This window comes from Vulpes lagopus, chromosome 19, assembly GCF_018345385.1.
Source record: "Vulpes lagopus strain Blue_001 chromosome 19, ASM1834538v1, whole genome shotgun sequence".
Lineage (NCBI taxonomy): Eukaryota > Metazoa > Chordata > Mammalia > Carnivora > Canidae > Vulpes > Vulpes lagopus.
The window spans coordinates 11,443,301-11,463,986 of record NC_054842.1 but is presented as its reverse complement, the minus strand read 5'-3'; the positions used below and the strand labels follow the sequence as shown (position 1 = coordinate 11,463,986).

Sequence of the window (20,686 nt, the reverse complement as noted above, 5' to 3'; positions counted from 1 at the left end):
CAGGGATCCCTGCATATGTTATTTTTCAAATGTCATAATATATATGATTTGGATAAATTTTTAGAAGCACTGCTGGGCCAGTACAGATGGACATTTGTTATTTCAATATATATGGCCAAACTGCTCTACCACCAGCAGTGTGCAAGTGCCTGCTTTCTAACACCCTTACTATGACTATATCTAATACTTTTAAGTTATTTCCTTTCAATGTTGTAACCTCTGTTATTGCCACACCATCAGTAAAATATTTTTGCACAGTAACATGGGCTTTGGGGAAGGAAGAAGAAGAAAGCACCATCAGGTGCATGAGGGGGAGCAGGGTCAAAGGTGAATAGGATGTGCTGGAGATAAGATGGTGAGAAAGGAACAATTATTAAGGAATTTGTTGCAAGAAGTGACCAAAAAATGTAATTTCCCTGGAAATCTAGCCCATTCTGGAGTTGCCACAGTATGTGTAATAGACTTTAGAGTGATTAATTTTGTTATTTTTTTTTAAATTTTTTTTAAATTTTTATTTATTTATGATAGTCACACAGAGAGAGAGAGAGAGAGGCAGAGACACAGGCAGAGGGAGAAGCAGGCTCCATGCACCGGGAGCCCGATGTGGGATTCGATCCCGGGTCTCCAGGATCGCGCCCTGGGCCAAAGACAGGCGCCAAACCGCTGCGCCACCCAGGGATCCCCGATTAATTTTGTTATTAAAGGGAAAAGACATCCCAGGAGGCCAGAAATTTTAAAGACTATAGATTAATATTGGAAGGTTGAAAACCTCCCATCCATAAGGGAGGTGGCATCTGGGTTTTTCAGTGTATTTACACTTTTAATCTGGTGCTAGAAGAATGATGATGCTCTCTCCCAGGCCTTCAGAGTGATGGAGTAAACTTCGAAGGCTCCCAGATTTCAGCTTGTGTCTCCCGGATAGTTGATTCCCTGAGCTGGTAACCTGAGCATGGAACATATCATATCTTAGGGAGAGCTGGAGACCATAGGGCACCAGGGTCAGTTTCTGCGTCTAGTTCCCTGGGGGAAATTACAACCCAGAAGAGAACCATGGAAACCATCTCCCGCCCTCTGAATTTATACCTCCTGGTTAGATTTTTCCCTCCTTCTGTTTCATTCATTTCTGTTTTTATCTTTAATAATGTTTTTCTTCTATATTTATTTCCACTGGGATCATTTTGTTGTTATTTTTCTAAGCTCACTGTCCCTGAACAAAACCTAGAAACAATTAATTGCCAAATCCAAAATCATAATGAGTAACTCCAAAACACCTTTCCCATGAAGTGGCAATCAGGATAAAGCAACATAAAAAGGTTTGGAAGATTCAGACATGTCAGTTAATAAGCTTGAAAATATGCATATGAAATTTTGAACACAACAAACAGATTTTCTTTCCAAACTCCTGTGGAACATTTAAAAATATTAACCATTTATCAGGCCACAAAGGAAATTTCAGTAGCTCCCCGAAACCAAAAACGTGCAGGCCAAAAGTAACAGCAGAATCTATCCAGTTGTTAATTAAACAAAGACCCAACTCTTAAATATCTCTTGGATTAAAGAAAAAAGATAATGCAAACTATAGATGCTATACATTATACATCTATAATGACATTAATAACTTTTAAGTTTTAGTCTGGTTTCTGTATGGATTGTTTCCTCCAAGTTACTTTCATTGATTTGCTATTTTAATCTCCTTCATGTTAGGGTCTTTCCTCACATATCTTGCTATTTCTGGCTATATGTTCACATGCAAGAGTAAGGCACTAAAGGCTCATTCGGTGTTTATTGAACATTTTTGGGGATTATTAATCAGTGAAATTTATGTAGTAGAAATAAGGCACTGGGATAGCTCTTTTATTGGGAGATCTTCCTGTCTGCCAGGTATTAGGTAAATCTCTTTCCCCAACAGGAAATCTTGTCCATTTTCCCACCGAAGATTAGAACACCAGCTGCTGCTATCATTCTGGGCAGAAAAAGCCACCGAGCTTAGAAGGCATTCTTCATTCTCCACTGCTTTCGGCCTTTTACTTATGTCATTTGGAAAGTACTTCCAGCTTTTATCCTGAAAGCGGAAGCCACTGAGACAGGTTCCTGAGAATGTAAGAAAGGTCAGAAGCAAAAAAAATAATTGTGATTCACTTGAGATCAAAGAGATGCACAGGTCCTCTGCATACAGGTCCGCAAAGCACGGTCCCTGATAACATCTACATCACCTGACAGCTTGATAGACTTGCGCAATTTGGGGCCTCATCCAGAGCCAGAGAACCAGAAGTTCTGTAGGTGGGGCTCAGAAGTGAGTTTCAACAAGCGTTCCACGCAATTCTGATGCTTAAAGTTTGAGAACCACCGAGCTAACTTGATGAAAGGAAGAGAGGAGCTGCTGTTAATGTGTCTGATGGTTGGAAATTGAGGACTTGGGAGTTTTATTTTATTTTATTTTTTATTTATTTATGATAGTCACAGAGAGAGAGAGAGAGAGAGAGGCAGAGACACAGGCGGAGGAAGAAGCAGGCTCCATGCACCGGGAGCCTGATGTGGGATTCGATCCCGGGTCTCCAGGATCGCGCCCTGGGCCAAAGGCAGGCGCCAAACCGCTGCGCCACCCAGGATCCCGACTTGGGAGTTTTAAAAGCCATAAGCAATCACCTCGAGATGGAGGATCTTTACGTGAGATCCAAGCAGCACGGTGATCTATAGTCCTCTTTTCTAAAGGGTGAGGAACTCGACAAACCCGCTTCTTTCTGAGCCATTGGTTACCCAGACTCCGTCGCCACGTCCTTGAGCTCCGGCTAGCTTCAGAAAACGGAAGGAAGGACACTGGGGACAGTACGGGACGGGAAGAAACCACGAGGGCCCACGGTTTCACTGCCTCCAGCGGCGCACCTACCGCCCCGGCTGGTCCCCTCTCCGCCCCAAACCCCAGGCCTCACATCCAATTAGGTTGGGCAAACTGTCGGCCTCGGCCCCACACTTCCGGGCCCCAGCCAATAGCAGCCCAAACTGCTCAGCCAGTCAGCGCCGCGCGCTGCTTCCGGCGTTCTGCGTGCTGCCATGGAGACGGGATGGGCAAGTCCAAACGCAGAGGGGTGCTGGACCACACCACCTGAAACTGCGCCTGCGCATTCCACCCTACTCCGTTGCTTCACCCCTAGCTTTGGCCAGTGGACCTATCCCGAAGGACTAGAGCCCAGACGCGCGCCTTGGCGGGAGCAGTACCCTTGGTGGGCGGCTTTTTCCCGCTGTGTGTTCAGGTGAGTGGCACTGGCAGTTTTGGGGTCCACGAATTTGGGTTCGTGTCTTTCCGTGCGGGGGACACTATAGGCCTGAAGGGGCGCCATCCACCTGCCCTCCCTCCGTGAGCCCTGTGCCTCTCGCGTCTTGTTTCTTCGGGCTCTGCTTTGTTATCGTGTTACTAAAAACTTTATTATCTCGAGGTTTCGGTTTAGGGCATACGGGACAGCTCTTCGAGGACTTAGGTGTAGGGGGGTCGGGAGGCGCGTTTTATGGACGCCCCAGACTCGGAGTTTCCCCCCGTAAGACTTTGGCGACGCTTCCCGAGTTCTAAGCCGGCTGTGTAGACAGATGTCGCTGGAGGTAGGGAGGCAGTGAAAGCCGCCAGCTCGCTGGTCTTGAGCCTCTTGGAGTAGGGGAGCAGCGACTCAGCGCCTGGACTTTCGAGGTCAGACTAAGCTGAAAGCCTGTAGTTAATTCAGTTGTTAAGGAGGAGCACCTGTTGAATGCTTGGCACGGTGCCTGCCACCTTTTATGCCCTCGAAAAAGGTTGTTTTGGCCTGTTGTTGTTAGCGAAGTTGGCGTGCACTACCCTTAACTTGAGGGTTAGTTAAACCATAGATTACTGGGCTCTGCTTCCAGAGTTTCTGATTAAATAGATCTGGGCTGGGGCAGCTGCTGCTAATTGAGTTAATGATCTGAAGGCAGAGTGAAGTGGAGGGAGGGTTCTGGTCTTTATCCGCGTATCTCTAACACCTGGTCGGTTTCAGAGTTTGTTGAATGTAGGCCCGACTCCTGAATATTAGATGCCTCATTTGCGCATATATATGATTCGTTCTGGCTTCTTTGATAATACCTCGGTGAACTTGTAGATTGAAAGACGCACCACGCCTTTAGAAGATGTGAAAGACTAAACTGTGGTGCCTGGAAATGCACACCCAATGAGAAAACGATAAAGAAACGCTAGGAAGTGATAACTGTGAAAGTCAGGAGAGTGATTGCTTTTGGAAAGGAGGAGGAGTTGTGATGACCATAGGCTCAGGAAGGGACTTCTGGTGTGGGAGGCAAAGTGATATTCTTTATCTGGGTGGTGATCACAAGGTGTCCCTCTTAAAATAATTCATTAACCTATACATTTATTTTGTGGGTTTTCCCTGTATTTGTGTTTTATTTCGCAATTGAAGAGGTTACGCATTAAAAAATGCATGTTAATAAGTGTAAGGTGAGAATGGCCTTGGAGTGAGCCAAAAAGAATCTTAAAGTCCTGGAGTTTCAAACTTGAAAGATAACTTAGAAGATCATCAGATCCAGTTCTTATTTTACTCTAAGGAAACTGAGCCGGGTAGAGGGGAAGTGCTTCCAGAGTAAACTACCCTTATCTAAAGCAGACTTTGTAATTGATGCCTTTTGTTAATTTCAGGCCGTACAGTCTGCTCAGATGCCACTTCTCAGTAAAAGATTGAGGGAAAGAATTTGGCGTGAATCAAATTCAAAATTTGAAGTTTTAACTTTTTTCCCTTATGGCTTAAAACTTTATTTTCAAGGAATCAATTATTTATCTTATATAAAAACTTCAACACCTTATCCTGGCGTAACCTAATGTAGTCAATTAGCGAACATTTAATTAAAGGTTTTTGGTTATATTTTTTTCTAGCTAGATTGCTTTTCCATCTTCATATATTGTCAATTTAATCTTACTTTGGCTATATTACATACTATGTAATGTAATACATTACATTATATATATATGTATATATATATACACACACATACACACACACACACACACAGGATACTGCTCCCCTGTTGCCCCAAAATTACTGCTGTCTGGGCTGCATTTTGGTGGGTCATGGGTCACTATTTTTTAATGAATGGGTTTTAGGAGGAAAGGAACATAGAGGGAACTTAGTAAAAGTGTTCATTAAAGTAAATAGATACTGTGACACTTCTAGGTTTTCATTAATTTAAATTCAGATTTCTCCTGCATCTTTTCTACTTAGAATTCAAAGAATTTTACTGTCAATGGTATGAGTTCTTCTGATTTGATAGACTAGGTTTGTAATCCAAATAACTAAGTGTAATTACTAGCCTATATATTTTTATAGTAGAATTTTTCCCATTTTGTAGTAAGTTTTAATTTCTTTGGAGGATGGATTATAGAATTAGTTATTCCTAGATTCTTATATCACTGGTTCCCTGTACTAGAACAGGACAAACTGCTGCCTATTGGCCAAACTTGGCTTTCAGGCTGTTTTTGTAATAGCCTATGACAGAAAATATGTTTTGGGGATCTGATGTAATCATAGTGATTATGCTAAAAAATAATGTATTATGTACTTCAAAGTTGTTACACGATTAGATCTTACATATTCTTACCACAAAAATGATGATTATGTGACATATAGAGGCATTAACTAATGCTATGATAGTAATCATATTCTTATATATAAATGTATCAAGATACAACGTATGCTTTAAACTTAATGTACATGTGAATTATATCAACAAAAATTGAACTCTACAGTTCACCCCTTTAAAATGTACAACTGTGATTTTTTTAAAAAGATTTTATTTTGAAAGAGAAAGGGTCAGAGGGAGAGGGAAAAGCAGACTCTCGGCTGAGCAGAGAGTACACAAAGGGTCCATCTCAGGACCCTGAAATCATGACCTGAGCTGAAGGCAGATGCTTAACCAACTGAGCCATCTAGGTGCCCCAATTCAGTGATTTTTTTTTTTTAGTGTATTCACAAAGTTGAACAACCATCAGTAATAATTCCTGAACATTTTCATCTGCCCCCAAAGAAATGCCATACTAATTAACTTCTCTTTTACATTCTATTTCAAAGGATTTTTCTCTAGGTTCTGACTTATTGAATACCATGTAGAAACAGCTGCTTTTATTTTTATTTTTTTAAAGATTGATTTATTTATTGAGAGAGAGAGAGAGAGGCAGAGAGAGGCAGAGAGAGGCAGAGAGAGGCAGAGAGAGGCAGAGAGAGGCAGAGAGAGGCAGAGACACAGGCAGAGGGAGAAGCAGACTCCACGCAGGAAGCCCGATGTGGGACTCGATCCCGGTCTCCAGGATCACACCCCAGACTGCAGGCGGCGCTAAACCGTTGCACCACCAGGGCTGCCTGAAACAGCTGCTTTGAAAGAGTATATTTTACAACTTACTGGATAATTTTTAGAAAATTTTCTATAGCATGTGAAATCCTTCCAAAGAGATACCAATTTAAAATATATTTTGCCAATCAAATAAATACTTTGATTATATTGTAAATGTATTGTTTAAGATACTGAATCCATTAATGTACTTAAATTCTAAATAAAATCTAATTGATAAAATAGTAACATCAATTCCTAATTAGGACATTGCAATTAGGACATTCTGTTGGCTAAGAAAATGAACTCTCTTAACTGCTTATATCCTGGATGATAAAGTGGTTAAAAGTATTTTTTAAAATTTAAAACAGGAGTTGGCACTTTTTCTGTAAAGGGACAGGTGGGAGGTATTTTAGAATATGTGCAGGTATTTTAGAATGTGTGCAGGCCATTACTCTGTCATAACTCTGCAGCTGTAGCCTAAAAGGAGCCTTAGACAATATGTAAATAAATGGGTGTGGCTATGTTCCAGTTAAACTTTACAGAAGCAGGCAGCAGGCTGGATTTGGCCCAGAACCCAGTAGTTTGGTGACAGCTGACTTCAAATAATATTTGGATTGACTCTTAGAATCTTTGTGGATTAGATGGGAATATTATTATTCCAAATTTGTTTATAACCTATTTTAATTTACATTGTCTCATTTGCTTCTCATAATTTGAGATTTAGGTGGGTCATATATTGCTACATTCTATACAGATGTTGACACAATGTGCCTTCTTTTGTAAGAAGAATGTTAGAAAAGTATCAAAATATGTTAGCGGACATCTCATTCATCCCTCATTTTGTTATATGTGTTGGAAATAGCTGTCATTTCCATCATTTTTGTTGAGATTTTGTTGAAGGAAGTTGAGTATTGGTTTGTCAATTGTTTTATTTTCCCCTTAGCTTTTTTTTTTTTTCACCCTGCAAAAAGGTGAAAATTCATCTTTCACTTGTAGGTGAATTTTCTGAGTTTATAGAATTACTAGGTTTACATATTAAATATCCTCGGCTAATTAATTATGTAACTAGCTTATATTTATAAGTGTTATTTTTGTTTACCTTTTAGGAGCTAGAAATGCCATTAGGCTGCCCTTTTATCCAATGTGAGAATTCGACCCAGAGATGGAAAACTTCATTCTGTATGAGGAGATTGGCAGAGGAAGCAACACTGTTGTTTATAAAGGGCGTCGGAAGGGAACAATCAATTTTGTAGCTATTCTTTGTACTGAAAAGTGCAAAAGGCCTGAAATAACCAATTGGGTAAGTCAATTATATTTCCTTTTCTCTGGGAAAACACAGAGCTATGATCAGGGAGAGGTAGCAGAAGCTGCTGAACTCACTATAGCAAATGCCATATTTTCAACCTGGAATGGGTGACCTTCTGTTTGTTTCAACCTGGAATGGGTGACCTTCTGTTTGTTTAGTGCCTGCAATTCTGAATAATGCCTAATAAACATACCTAAGTAGCAAATTAGTGTTTTTTTGAGAATGGTCAAGGAAAATATAGTCTATATTAGGTCATTTGCTTTTAAATTTAGTATGTCATTTATAAAGCTAGCTGGCCAAAGGAAGAATGTTGAGTGAGACTGCTGACTTGGGTTTGAAATTCATAGCCTAGGCTCCTGGACCAAACTTAGGTCCCCTGCCCCCCACATTGTAGTAAAATACATGTATCAAAAAGTTTACCATCTTAAAAAAAAAAAAGTTTACCTCTTAACCATTTTTAAGTGTATAGTTGGTGATATTAAGTACATTCATTATTGCTGTACGACCATCACCATCTCTAGAATTGATTTTTTTTAAGTTAATGTGTTTTTTTTTTTTAAAGTAGGCTCTGTGCCCAACATGAAGCCCAATCTGAACTCATGACTCTGAGATGAAGATCTCAGCTGAGATCGAGAGTTGGACACTTAATCAACTGAGCCATCTAGGCACCCCTAAAAAGTTAATTTTTTAAGAGCAGTTTCAGATTCACAACAGAATCAAAGTGTAGCAATTTCCCATTTATTCTCTGGCCCCATGCATGCATAGTATTCCCCATTGTCAGCATCCCTATCAGAGTGGCACATACATTACAATTGATGAACCCACATTGATCTATCCTAATCATCCAAAAGCTATACTTTATATTAGGATGTATCCTTGGTGTTGGACTTTCCATAGTTGTGGACAAATGAGTAATGACCTGTATCTATCCTAGTAGATACAGTATCACACAGAAGAGTTTCCCTGCTCTAAAAATCTTTTGTGCTCCACCTATTCATCCCTCCCCCTTCCTCCCAACCCTGGGCATCAGCTGACTTTTTTTTTTTTTAATTATGTCCATAGTTTGGTCTTTTCTAGAATGTAATATAGTTGGAATTGTATAGAATGTAGCCTTTACAGATTGACGTCATTAATTTAGCAGTATGTATTTATCTGTGTCTGTTTGTGGCTGATAACTCATTTCTTTTTATTGATGAGCAGCATTGCATAGATGTACCAGTTTGTTTATTCATTGGCCTATTGAAGGGCATCTTGTTTTCAGTTGTGAATAAAGCTGCTATAAACATCTGTACAGATTTTTGTGTGGACGTTAAGTTTTCAACTCTTGGGTAAATACGTGGAGTGCGACTGATAGATTGTTCAGAACTCTTGTCATCTTACAAAACTGAAACTCTTTAGACATTAAACAATAATTCCTCATTTCTCCTTCCCCAGTCCTAGGCAGCCACCATTCTACTTTGTCTGTGAATAGTACCTTATGTAATTGGAATCGTACCTCTTTTGTCTTTTTTGACTGACTTATTTCACTTAGCATGCTGTCCTCAGAATTCATCTATGTTGTAGCACATGTCAGAATTTCTTTCATAAGACTGTATAATATTCCACTGTATGTATATGCCACATTTTGCTTATCTGTTTACCTAAGGACACTTGGGTTGCTTCTACCTTTTGGCTATGTGAATAAAATGCTGCTATGAATATGAGTGTACACATGCATCTTCAGGACATCTTTTGCTTTAAATCCTTTGGATATATACCTAGAAAGTGGAATTCTATGTTTATTATTATAATTTTTTAAGGAACTGCTGCACTGTTTTCCACAGAGGCTGTACCATTTAACACTCCACCAGCAGTCCACGAGAGATTCTATTTCCCCACAACTTTGCCAACACTTGTTATTCTGTTTTTGTTTTTGTTTTGAAGGTAGCTATTCTAATGGGTATGGGGAAGTGTTGGCTTTTGTAAAGAGTGTGGATAGTTCCAGGAAGAGAGGTATATGGGACAAGATGCAGATTTGGTGCTAGGACCACAAGGGATTTTTCTTCCAATGAAGTTTTCTCTGGGCGCCCCCCGAATCAGTGGGGATCCATTTAAACATGCTCACCCTGTGTCTTCCATTCTCTTTTTTTTTTAATTTTTATTTATTTATGATAGTCAAAGAGAGAGAGAGAGAGAGAGAGAGAGAGAGAGAGAGAGAGAGAGAGAGACACAGGCAGAGGGAGAAGCAGGCTCCATGCACCGGGAGCCCAATGTGGGATTCGATCCCGGGTCTCCAGGATCGCGCCCTGGGCCAAAGGCAGGCGCCAAACCGCTGCGCCACCCAGGGATCCCCTCTTCCATTCTCTACTGGCCCTTTATTAAGAGTTTATTACAAGATGCTCCTCAAATTCTCTTTGCCACTCTGATTTTTGTTTTTCTCCTCACCTGTCTTCTAAATTATGTGGATTCACTTCCCTTTCTTTGCATTAGAATATGAGCCCATCTAGTAATTCTGAGCGTGTACCACATATCCATTTTTAAAATAGGGAACTCTATATTACTATGGAGCAATGGGCCCATTAGCCTGTGCTGAGCGTGAGGGATAGTCGAGTGTGTGTGTGTGTGTGTGTGTGTGTGTGTAAGAGAATCAGAAACAAGGATCCAAAGAAATTGGGTAATTGTCACCAATTGAGTCTGGAAGGTTTGTTAGTAAAGCACATGTTTTTGGGGTTTTAGTTTCCATATTTAATGGGATTTTGAAGGGAGAAAGCAAAAAAAAAAATCCCTAAGACAACTTAGTTTTGTTTTTTTATTTTTTTTTAAACAGGCTCTTGCATCTTTATTATTGGGTTTTGAATTCACTCTTGTTTTTTTTTTTTTTTTTTTTTTTTTTTTTTTGTGCACAGGTATTCTTATCTAATGGAAATGTACATTTTAAGATCAGTGTTTTCACTGTAATGATTCTTTTAATAACCCAAGTGAATTGATATTAGGATTCACTAAGGATATTTTTAAAAAGAAAACTATAGAATCCTTTGAGAATTCTTTTAAATATTTTAAAAGTAATACATCATCATTACAGAAAACTTAGACATCTAGAAAAATGGGTAGAAGGAAAAAAAAAAAAGCCTTGTTTTATCGCCTGAGGCAGTCCCTGTTTATCTTCTAATCTTTTTTGCTATGAGTTTTATTTTTTATTTTTTTAAAAATATTTATTTATTTATAAATAAATAGAGGCAGAGAGACAGGCAGAGCGAGAAGCAGGCTCCATGCAGGGAGCCCGATGTGGGACTCAATCCTGGGTCCCCAGGATCACACCCCGGGCAGCAGGCGGCGCTAAACCGCTGCGCCAGGGGCTGCCCATGCTGAGTTTTAAAAAAAAAATTTAAGTCACTGTATTACATAATTTTGTTTCTTGCCTTTTTCACTTAACATCATTATACTGTCATTTTTTATGATACAAAATGAAATGTTTTAATGTTGGGCTAATGTTTTGTCAGTTGATATGTAATTTAGTTATTATTGAACCTTGAGGTTATTTTTACTTAGTACAGGTTTTTTCTTCCTTGAAAATTATTTCCTTCCTGATTATAAAAGTACTGTGTACTTAATGTAGAAAATAGAAAAAGTAGAAAAAAAGTCACTAGCAGTTCTGATCATAACAGCAGCTATTTTGATATATTCCTTTTGTTCATTTTCCTATGAACATTTCTTTTGCTATGTTTACACAAATATACAAAACTGGATTGTGCAAGGTTTTTTCTTTTCTTTTTTTTTTAGGATTGTACATTAAATTAGCATTTTCCATGTCACCAGTCTTCATAACCATCACTTTTAATATCTGTATAGAATTCCACTAAATTCCACTATTTTCTTACCCGCTTCCCAATTGTGTATTTAGGTTTTTCTTAATAGATGTAGGCATTTTAAGAACTTCCTTTTGGGGATCCCTGGGTGGCTCAGCGGTTTCGCACCTGCCTTTGGCCCAGGGCACGATCCTGGAGTCCTGGGATCAAGTCCCGCGTCGAGCTCCTGGCATGGAGCCTGCTTCTCCCTCTCCTCTGCCTGTGTCTCTGCCTCTCTCTCTCTCTCTCTCTATGTCTATCATAAATAAATAAAAATAAGTTTTCAAAAAAAATTTCTTTTGTGTGCGAATGTTGTGTTTTTATAGGTCCGTCTCACCCATGAAATTAAACACAAGAATATCGTAACTTTTCATGAATGGTATGAAACCAGCAATCATCTCTGGCTAGTGGTGGAACTCTGCACAGGTGAGTATGTGCCAGAAGTGCTACAAATATATCCACCTTAAGTAGTTTTGAAGAAACCTATATTGTAAGTTGTTATTTTCCTTTTGTATTGCAAATATAAGTATTTGATACTATTGACTATGTTCACTTGTAGCAATGTAGTTTGAGGGTTATTAGGATAAAAAAGTAAAGATAGTTGGTAAGAGGAAGACAAGTAAAATTTGGGCTTAACTTTGGTATAAAATATTACTAAATCACCTGCATAAAAATTTAGAAATATTTTTTTAGTGATTAACTTTTCCAACAACTTTTCCTAGTTAAAAAAAAAAAAAAAACCCAAGTATTTTTAGGTCAAGTAGCTCTTAGTAAGCTAATTAGTTTATAATGTGAGCATCTTTTTGCTTTTATAAAGAGAATACTTAACAGTTTATAAAAACATAAGCAATGTGAAAAAGTACAAAGATGAACCAACAATAGGACCATCTGAAAATAATTAGAGATAACTTGTTACAGCTCTTGCTTGTTACAACTTTCTGGGACTATATATAGGGAGGAGAATGACAATATATTGGTATTTTCTGGGCTTTTAACTTCTGTGTCTTCAGGGAAAAAGTACCACTGTTAGCTTACTTCTATTTATACATTGAGTAATAATAAAGAATCGTTAAATATTAAGACACATTGTAATTTCTAACTTTGTAAGTCTTACCCATTTTGTTGGCACTTATAACTTATAAAACTGAATCAAGAAAGAAGTTATTTGGAATAATTCATTTGCATTTTGTTTTTTTCTGAATCAATAGGAAAGGACTATGGTTTAATTACTTCCACAGTTATACACACTTTTGTGGTGATCGGGGGACTTTCCCTGTGTTAATTTTTGCTTTAGCTGTTATTTCTGCTCCCTGACCATTGTCATAGCCTTACTAATATATGCCTGTGTTTTGTTTCGATGGATTGAAAACTGCTCCAAATAAACTTCAAAATACCCCCTACTTTTACCATAGTATTCTGATTGAACTTTCAGATGACAGCTAACAGTATATATTGATTTATTTTAGGAATGAGAGGGTGAGGGTGGGGATGCTGGGGGATGAGGTAGGGCAGAGAGAGAATCTTAAGTAGGCTCCACTCCCAGCACAGAGCCTGCCACAGGGCTCTATCTCACAACCCTGAGATTGTGACCTGAGCTGAAATTAAGAGTAGGGTGCTTAACCGACTAAGCCATCCAGGTGCCCCAAGGTTTTTTTTTTTTTTTAAAGAGTTTTATTTGAACCCCAGTTAGGACAGCTGCCTGGGACATACAATCTTCAGAAAGAAGAGTGCTCTGAGGAAGGAACATTATGTTTGGGGTTATATGTGTTTCTCTGAACTTTGTTCCTATTGGCTTTTTATAAAGCCAGGATGCTTTATTTTATTTTTTATTTTTTTTAAAGAATTTTTAAAAAACATTTTATTTATTTATTCATAGACACACACACACACACACACACACACACACAGGCAGAGACACAGGCAGAGGGAGAAGCAGGCTCCATGCAGGGAGCCCGATGTGGGACTCGATCCCGGGTTTCCAGGATCACGCCCTGGGCTGGAGACGGTGCTAAACCCGCTGAGCCACCAGGGCTGCCCCAAGATGCTTTAAAAACAAAACAGAACAAAACTGTTCCTGGCACTTAGATGGTAGACATGTGACTGGGACTTTAGACTTCAGAAGAGTATAGAAATAGAATTCACAGTATATCTGCTTTTGCTGTTTCATTTCTTCAGTAATGTACACTAAGTTAAGATTTTCTCTTAAGAAAAGACATCTTTTCTGCCATCCAGTACTTTGTAGAACGTGATCTAACTTTGCGCAGAGTAAATGTAGCTATACTTCGCATGATGTGTTTAAATGCAGTTTGGATTATTTACCACTAATTTTAGCAGCTGTTCAGTTTTTGAGGGATCTGTAGTTAGAAATCCTAGCACCATAGGGATTCTCCTTTCATTCCACCTGCTTGCTTACTGACTAGTCTCTGAGCCTGAGCAGTATTTCTCTGGGAGCTGGCTCTGGAGTGTGCACACAGATTCCTCTTAGAGTGCTTGAATCATTCACATGTGTATTTTCCCTGCCAGGCTGTCCCTGTGTATGGATTTGATAATTTTTTAAAGCTCAGCATCCCCCAGCATGGAAGCTCCCAGAGGCACTGTGTTATGCTGGTGTGTTAAAATGGGTGATTTTAATCAACTTGCAGGTGGTTCCTTGGAAATGGTTATTGCTCAAGATGAAAACCTCCCGGAAGATGTTGTGAGAGAATTTGGGGTTGATATCATTACTGGATTACATCATCTTCATCATCTTGGCATTCTTTTTTGTGACATTTCTCCTGGCAAGGTAATTCATGACAAGTTTGATTTCTTAACTGCTTCTATTTTAAGTTACAATGCGTTCTCACAGGTGTTTCTATTTTTAGATAAAATTTAGATAAAATATAGAACATCTTGAAATTGAGTTAATTTTTTTTCTTTTACAGAATTAATTTATGAGAGAGAGAGAGAGAGAGAGGATGAGAATGAGAGAGTGAGCCAGCATGATCAGGGGAAGGAGTTCGAAGGACAGGGAGAGAGAATTTCCAGCAGATTCTGTGCTGAGCATTGAGCCTATCCCCTGACAGAGATCATCACCTGCCAAAACCAAGAGTTGACACCCAACTGACTGAGTCACACAGATACCCCTCGAGTTAATATTAAAAAAAAAAATTATATATAGTGCTGTATTTTAGCTATCTGCTGAAGTAGCTTTAGAATGAGAAGTCCCCCCTTCTTTCAGAGTCCTTTGAGTGTTATTGCTGCTGAGATATATTGTGAATGAGGAGCTCAGTAGATCTATAAAATAAGACTAAGCTCTTAAATGATATGATTATGAGCCATTGTTTTAGTTGATAATGCCAACTTTGGCTTTATTGTTTGATTACTGTCATTATAAGTCAAAGAGCTTATTCTTTGATAAAATCAATGATACATAAATGGATGTGTTTCAGTGTAGTAGAGGCATGAAACCTGCTTAGTTTCAGAGTTGCAGGTGATACTGACATTTAGAAGTTGTGTGACCCTGGACAAGTTATCCTTTTTCTCTCTGTGCCTTTGCTTCCTTGTCTATGATATGAAGATGGATTCTGTACTATATTTAGGTTGAGCTTCTAGGACACTTTCTGCTGTTTTCAATCAATGGTTTCTATTATTTATAAGTACATATTTTTAGAGATTGTACTTATTACTGCTTTGAGTTGCTACTTTGTTAAAGTGTACATGATGAAATAAAAAGTTGAATATTGTTAAACATTATTATTGTAGGCCCTCCATAGGAGAATATGATTATTTCTAAAAAATCCCATAAAAACTATATACTGAAGAGAAGTTCTTGTTTGAAATATCTCTATGCTTGTGCCAAGTCTACAACCATTTCACTGTCATTATAGCCCTGAAAGCAGCTGTAGATAATATGTTAATGCAGGAGTATGGGTTTGTTTCAATAAAGCTTTATAGACCCTAACATATCAGTTTCATATAATTTACACATGTCAAGATACATTTTTATTTTTATTTTTTAAAAAACCATTTAGAAATGTAAAAACCACTCTTAGCTTATGCTTAAATAAAAATAGGTCCTGGCTGGGATTTGCCCAAGTGACTGTATGTCTGCCAACTCCTGTGAGGGAGTTGTTTTAAAGAAGTCTAACATTATATGTTTACAATTTAGGAAATTCATGATGATTGTACTATAACCTTTTCTCTTGAAAAGGGGTTGGCAGGGTTGGGCAGCATGACCGTTTCTGTAACTGAAGTTTTATTGAGACACACCTTTTTTATGTATTGTCGATTGGCTGCAGAGTTGAGTCATCAGGACAGAGACCTTATGGCTTGCAAAGTCTAAAATATTTACTAACTTAAAAAAAAAAATTGCTGGCCCCTGCCAGTGGTTCTCAAAGTGTGTTCCCTAGACCAGCAGTATCAGCATTGCTTGGGACTCATTAGAAATGCAGAGTCTTGGGCCTCACCTAGACCCATTGAATCAGAAACTTGGGGTAGGGACTAGTAGTTTATCTTAACAGAATCCAGGGGATTCTGGTGCTCAAAAATTTTTTTAAAAGTCACTGTTGTAGGTTGTAGACATGCTTAGTATTTGTGACTAGAGATTAAGGGTAAACCTTAAATTGCTTTTATTTTTTTATTTTAAAAAAAAACAAAAGAACTTTAAGTTGCTTTTAAAAACAAAGATCCACTTGATACAAAAGTAACAGAAAAGATAATAACTGTGAAAAGATAAAAGTAACAGAACACTGGCAGGGGGTTCAACAGTCACCGAATAATAACTTCCAGTCACAAATTCTGTTAGCTGACTTGAGCTGGTCATTGTCAAAAGCCCTTTGAATGTATAAACTCAGGTAATCGTATAACAGTCTGAACAGTTCAATATTATTTTTCCCACTTTATAGGTGAAGAGACTGAGATTTAGAAAAGTTAAGTAAATTCTCCAGGTCAGACTGCCAATAAGTGGTGGACCTAGGGCTAGATCTCTAACTTCAAAACCCTAGTTTTGAACCTGTGAGTAAATTATGCGTTGGACAGGTGGAATTTCAAGTTCTCCTTGAGCTGTCACGGAGGATTGGCGAGGAAAGATTGATTGTTCTACATACGTTGTTCTTCATCTTTCCCAGAGGCATGTGGTTTTTATCTGTGGTTATGATGTGTTCATTTTATACCTCTGAGAAAAGACAGTTTTATATTTGATTCTATTATTAAAATATTGGGTGTATTTTTCTTCAGCTGCTTTTATTTTTTATTTTATTTTTTTTCTTCAGCTGCTTTTAAAAACTTGTATGCATTTAATTTTTTGAGTAGGATGAAGCAAGAAAACCAGTGCTTAGAGTTCTTCAATGGGATTTGAAGAGGTGCTGATGGAAGTGTAAATGGAACTGGTTTCTGAACATATTTTTTAATCTTCTTAGATACTCTTGGAAGGGCCCGGCACATTGAAATTTAGTAATTTTTGCTTGGCCAAAGTAGAAGGTGAAAATTTGGAGGAATTCTTTGCTTTGGTGGCAGCAGAAGAAGGAGGAGGTGATAGCGGGGAGAATGTACTGAAGAAAACTGTAAAAAGTAGAGTCAAAGGTATGTGGAGAGCTTATAGATCAGAACCCTGCACTGCTCAAGTCCTGTGTTTAGGAGATGATAGACCTTATATTTTTGTCAGTCAAAATAATATATTGGAAATAACAGTGAGTAGAAATCTGGATATGGGGATGGCTTTGTCCATAGCCTAAAGGTTTTTGTATAGATCCAATACTGTGTAAAGTACAGACCATCTCTAATAAAGCCTGTATCCTATCCTTGCTTTCTATGTCTCTGACTATTCATGAGAACATAAGGATGGCCATTTTGTCCTGCTTCCTTCTGTATCCTCAGCACTTAGAACAGTGTCTGGCACTCATGAGTGGCTCTGTAGATATTTTTTCAACATTGATGAGTTGCTGATATTCTGAAAGTAAGGGAGATTGTTAGGGTGCATTCTTGAAAGGTGGTTTTGCCAGTGAGATGGGGCCTGGGGTGTTAAGAGTCACTGTACTTGAGGGGAGATTGTGAAGTGATACCTTTTTTTGTAATTTTTAAAAAATATTTATTAATTTTGAGAGAGAAAAAGCACAAGCAAGGGAGAGGGGCATAGGGAGAGGGAGAGTCCTTGCTGAGGGAGCCCAATGTGGGGTTTGATCCCAGGACCCCAGGATCAAGACCTGAGCCAAAGGCAGGCACCCCTGTAATATTCTTTAGAGAGAGTGAGCATACAAGTGGGGCTGTGGGCGGGAGGGGCGCAGGGAGAGCAGAGAGAATCTTAAGCGGGCTCTATGCCCAGTGTGGGGCTCAATCTTAGGTTGCTGAGGTTGTGACCAGAGCTGAAATCAAAAGTTGGATGCTTTAATGACTGAGCCCCCCAGGCATCCCTCTTCTGTGATATTCTATGTGTAAATGGATGGTCAAACCTAACATATGTAATCATTTTTCTATGTTGTCTTTTCTGATGCACTTGTGAACGTAGGGACATCATATTCATTTGTTCCTTAGGACATTTATTAAATTAATGTAGAAGAAAGAAATAAAGTACAGAAATCAACAAATTTAGACATGTTCTAGACACTGGAAATATCGATGTGAACAAAATGCAAAAATCCTTGGCCTAACTGAACTTGCATTATAATTGGGGAAGACATTCACTTTCAACACCTATCAGTGATGTGCCTGGGCAGGGTGCCTGGGCATCTTGCAGGTCTTATTTATGTTTGCTTTCTGAGGATCTGGGAAAGTAAGGCAAATAGATCCTCCATAAGTGTTTGCTGCATGAGCGAATGTATGTATGAAATATGATAGTATAGCAAAAATGTCACATAGTAGAACTTTAAAACTTGAGACCACATGAGACTGCTGCTCTGGCTGTAATAGGTCCTGAAGATATTTGCTGGAAAGTTTACCTCAGTGGAATTTTATTTTCCAAATGATTGATGATTACTCCATGAAAAGAACATTCTCATTGGAAGATGGGAGGCTTTTAGGTGGAATTTTGGTGGGTACTCTGCAACTGCTTAGTTGTGTGACTTAGATATTAGGGGACCCTCTAAGGTTTAATCAGTAAATAAGAGAACTTGCTAGCTCAAGAATGTGTTGCTACTTTTTCTTTCTTTTTTAAAAGATTTTATTTATTCATGAGAGACAGAAAGGCAGAGACCTAGGCAGAGGGGGACGCAGGCTCCCTGCAGGGAACCTGATGCGGAACTCGATCCCAGGACCCTGGGCCGAAGGCAGATGCTCAACCACTGAGCCACCCAGGGGTCCCAAGAATGTGCTACTTCTATATAACGTTAAACTTTGTAGAAAGTATATGTAGCACATCTTAGTGCTATTCACTAAATATTTCCTGTTCTTCTGGATTGCATCTTCTCCTGGCCAAAGCTAAGGAAGTATGAGCAGAAGTGATGTGAGTTACTTTGAGGTTGGAATTTTCAGAGCCAGTTTACAGTTTACTATGTTTACCCCCCTGTCCTGGTGATGGAGGAATCATGAATTGAGATGGGCCCTCGATCAGCCTGGCTCTTTGAGTGACTCTAAGGATCCGGGCCGCTGGGCTGACATGCAGTAGAAGTGTAGTTGGAGTAATAAATAAACCTTTGTTGGTAAGCTGGTGGGAATTTGGGGTATTACTGCTGTATAACTTAATCTATTCTAATGAGAATATTATAATCAAAGGTTCTTTTGATTATTTAAATTGTTAAATTAAAAAGAATATACCTAATTGTGCCACACCACTAACTCAATTGGATTTTCAAAACCTGTTTGTATTCATACGTATCCTTGTCAATGAAACCTGAAAATTAAAAACCATTAAAAAATGTGGGGTACAGATGAAGGCATGTGTTTATGGGTGTATTTTCCTCCATTCTTTTTTCACCTTACCAGATCCCTCGTAGGTAGATTGTTTTTGGGATTGATACAAATGCCTAACAGAGGTGTTCTTTATACTTTTAGGATCTCTTACATATACAGCACCAGAAGTTTTGAGGGGTACAGACTTCTCCATCACCAGTGATCTCTGGTCTTTGGGCTGTCTGCTTTATGAAATGTTTTCAGGTAATTACTTTCTGGTACAGTTTAAAATCAGAGCTGGGCACACACAAACAGATTAAATCTGTAGTTTGAAAGAATTTTGCCTGGAAAATGTGAAAACTAGCTTTTCTATATTTTTATATAACTCATTTCATCTTGCTTCCCTCTGTATTCCTCCTGTATGCTTGGTGTCTAGGCATATGTCTAGAACCTTTGACGTATAGGACAAGGGACTTTTGACATACAGATATTTTTAATGATCTTTTGCAAAAATGTAGGTACTTATTAAAAAACTGTGATTATTAGTGGAAATTGTTGCAAAGGTACCTTGTGCCTGTGAATTATTCAGATGTGTCCAGCGACTCATGCAGCCCTTGGATCATGGTAATGGTCCATATATGCATTAGCAAATTTGTTAGGATGATAAGTTTTAAATTACAGAAATACAAAAATATACAGTGTGCCTGATCTGGGCACTTAGTAAGAAATTACTATATATTTTTTCCTGTATATTGCATAATTTTATATCTGTAGGTGAGATTTATTTAGAATTATTGGTGATAGCAAGCTATTGTCTAATTTTGCAGTTTTTCTTATGATTTCAGGAAAACCTCCATTCTTCTCAGAAACTTTTTCAGAATTAATTGAAAAGATTTTTTATGAAGATCCTTTGCCACCAATTCCAAAAGGTAGGGTTTTTAAAAATTATAAATGCAGTTAATTTATAATTGATACTAATGGGACACTTTTGTCCAAAGTTTGTTTTTGATTCCTAACTTCCAAATTTAATTTTTATATATAGTCACAGATTGATATTTTTAGAAATGTTAGCTTTCCTTTTGCTTATTTTAAATTGTTTTTTCAGACCCTGAAATGAACAAAGTACTACTAATAGATTCCCTCATTTAAAAACACAAATTATTTTGTGCTCCTATATCAACAGGAGTCTGGTTTAAAGATTTTATTTTTTATTTTTATTTTTTTTTATTTTTATTTATTTATGTATGATAGTCACAGAGAAAGAGAGAGGCAGAGACACTAGGCAGAGGGAGAAGCAGGCTCCATGCACCGGGAGCCCGATGTGGGATTCGATCCCGGGTCTCCAGGATTGTGCCCTGGGCCAAAGGCAGGCGCTAAACCGCTGCGCCACCCAGGGATCCCCAGGTTTAAAGATTTTAAA

At 38.5% G+C, this 20,686-nt stretch overlaps 1 protein-coding gene across 1 annotated transcript in view; it reads left to right on the top strand.

The window, feature by feature from the left end:
* Positions 1-3,186: 3,186 nt before the first annotated feature.
* ULK4 (unc-51 like kinase 4) overlaps positions 3,187-20,686 on the top strand; it is a 595,478-nt gene continuing 577,978 nt past the window's right edge. The window contains exons 1-7 of the mRNA XM_041734654.1: positions 3,187-3,251; positions 7,443-7,636; positions 11,793-11,892; positions 14,109-14,248; positions 16,863-17,025; positions 19,429-19,530; positions 20,112-20,195. Coding sequence (XP_041590588.1) covers positions 7,499-7,636; positions 11,793-11,892; positions 14,109-14,248; positions 16,863-17,025; positions 19,429-19,530; positions 20,112-20,195 — 727 coding nt within the window. The 5' untranslated portion in view covers positions 3,187-3,251; positions 7,443-7,498. The remainder of the gene's footprint in view (positions 3,252-7,442; positions 7,637-11,792; positions 11,893-14,108; positions 14,249-16,862; positions 17,026-19,428; positions 19,531-20,111; positions 20,196-20,686) is intronic.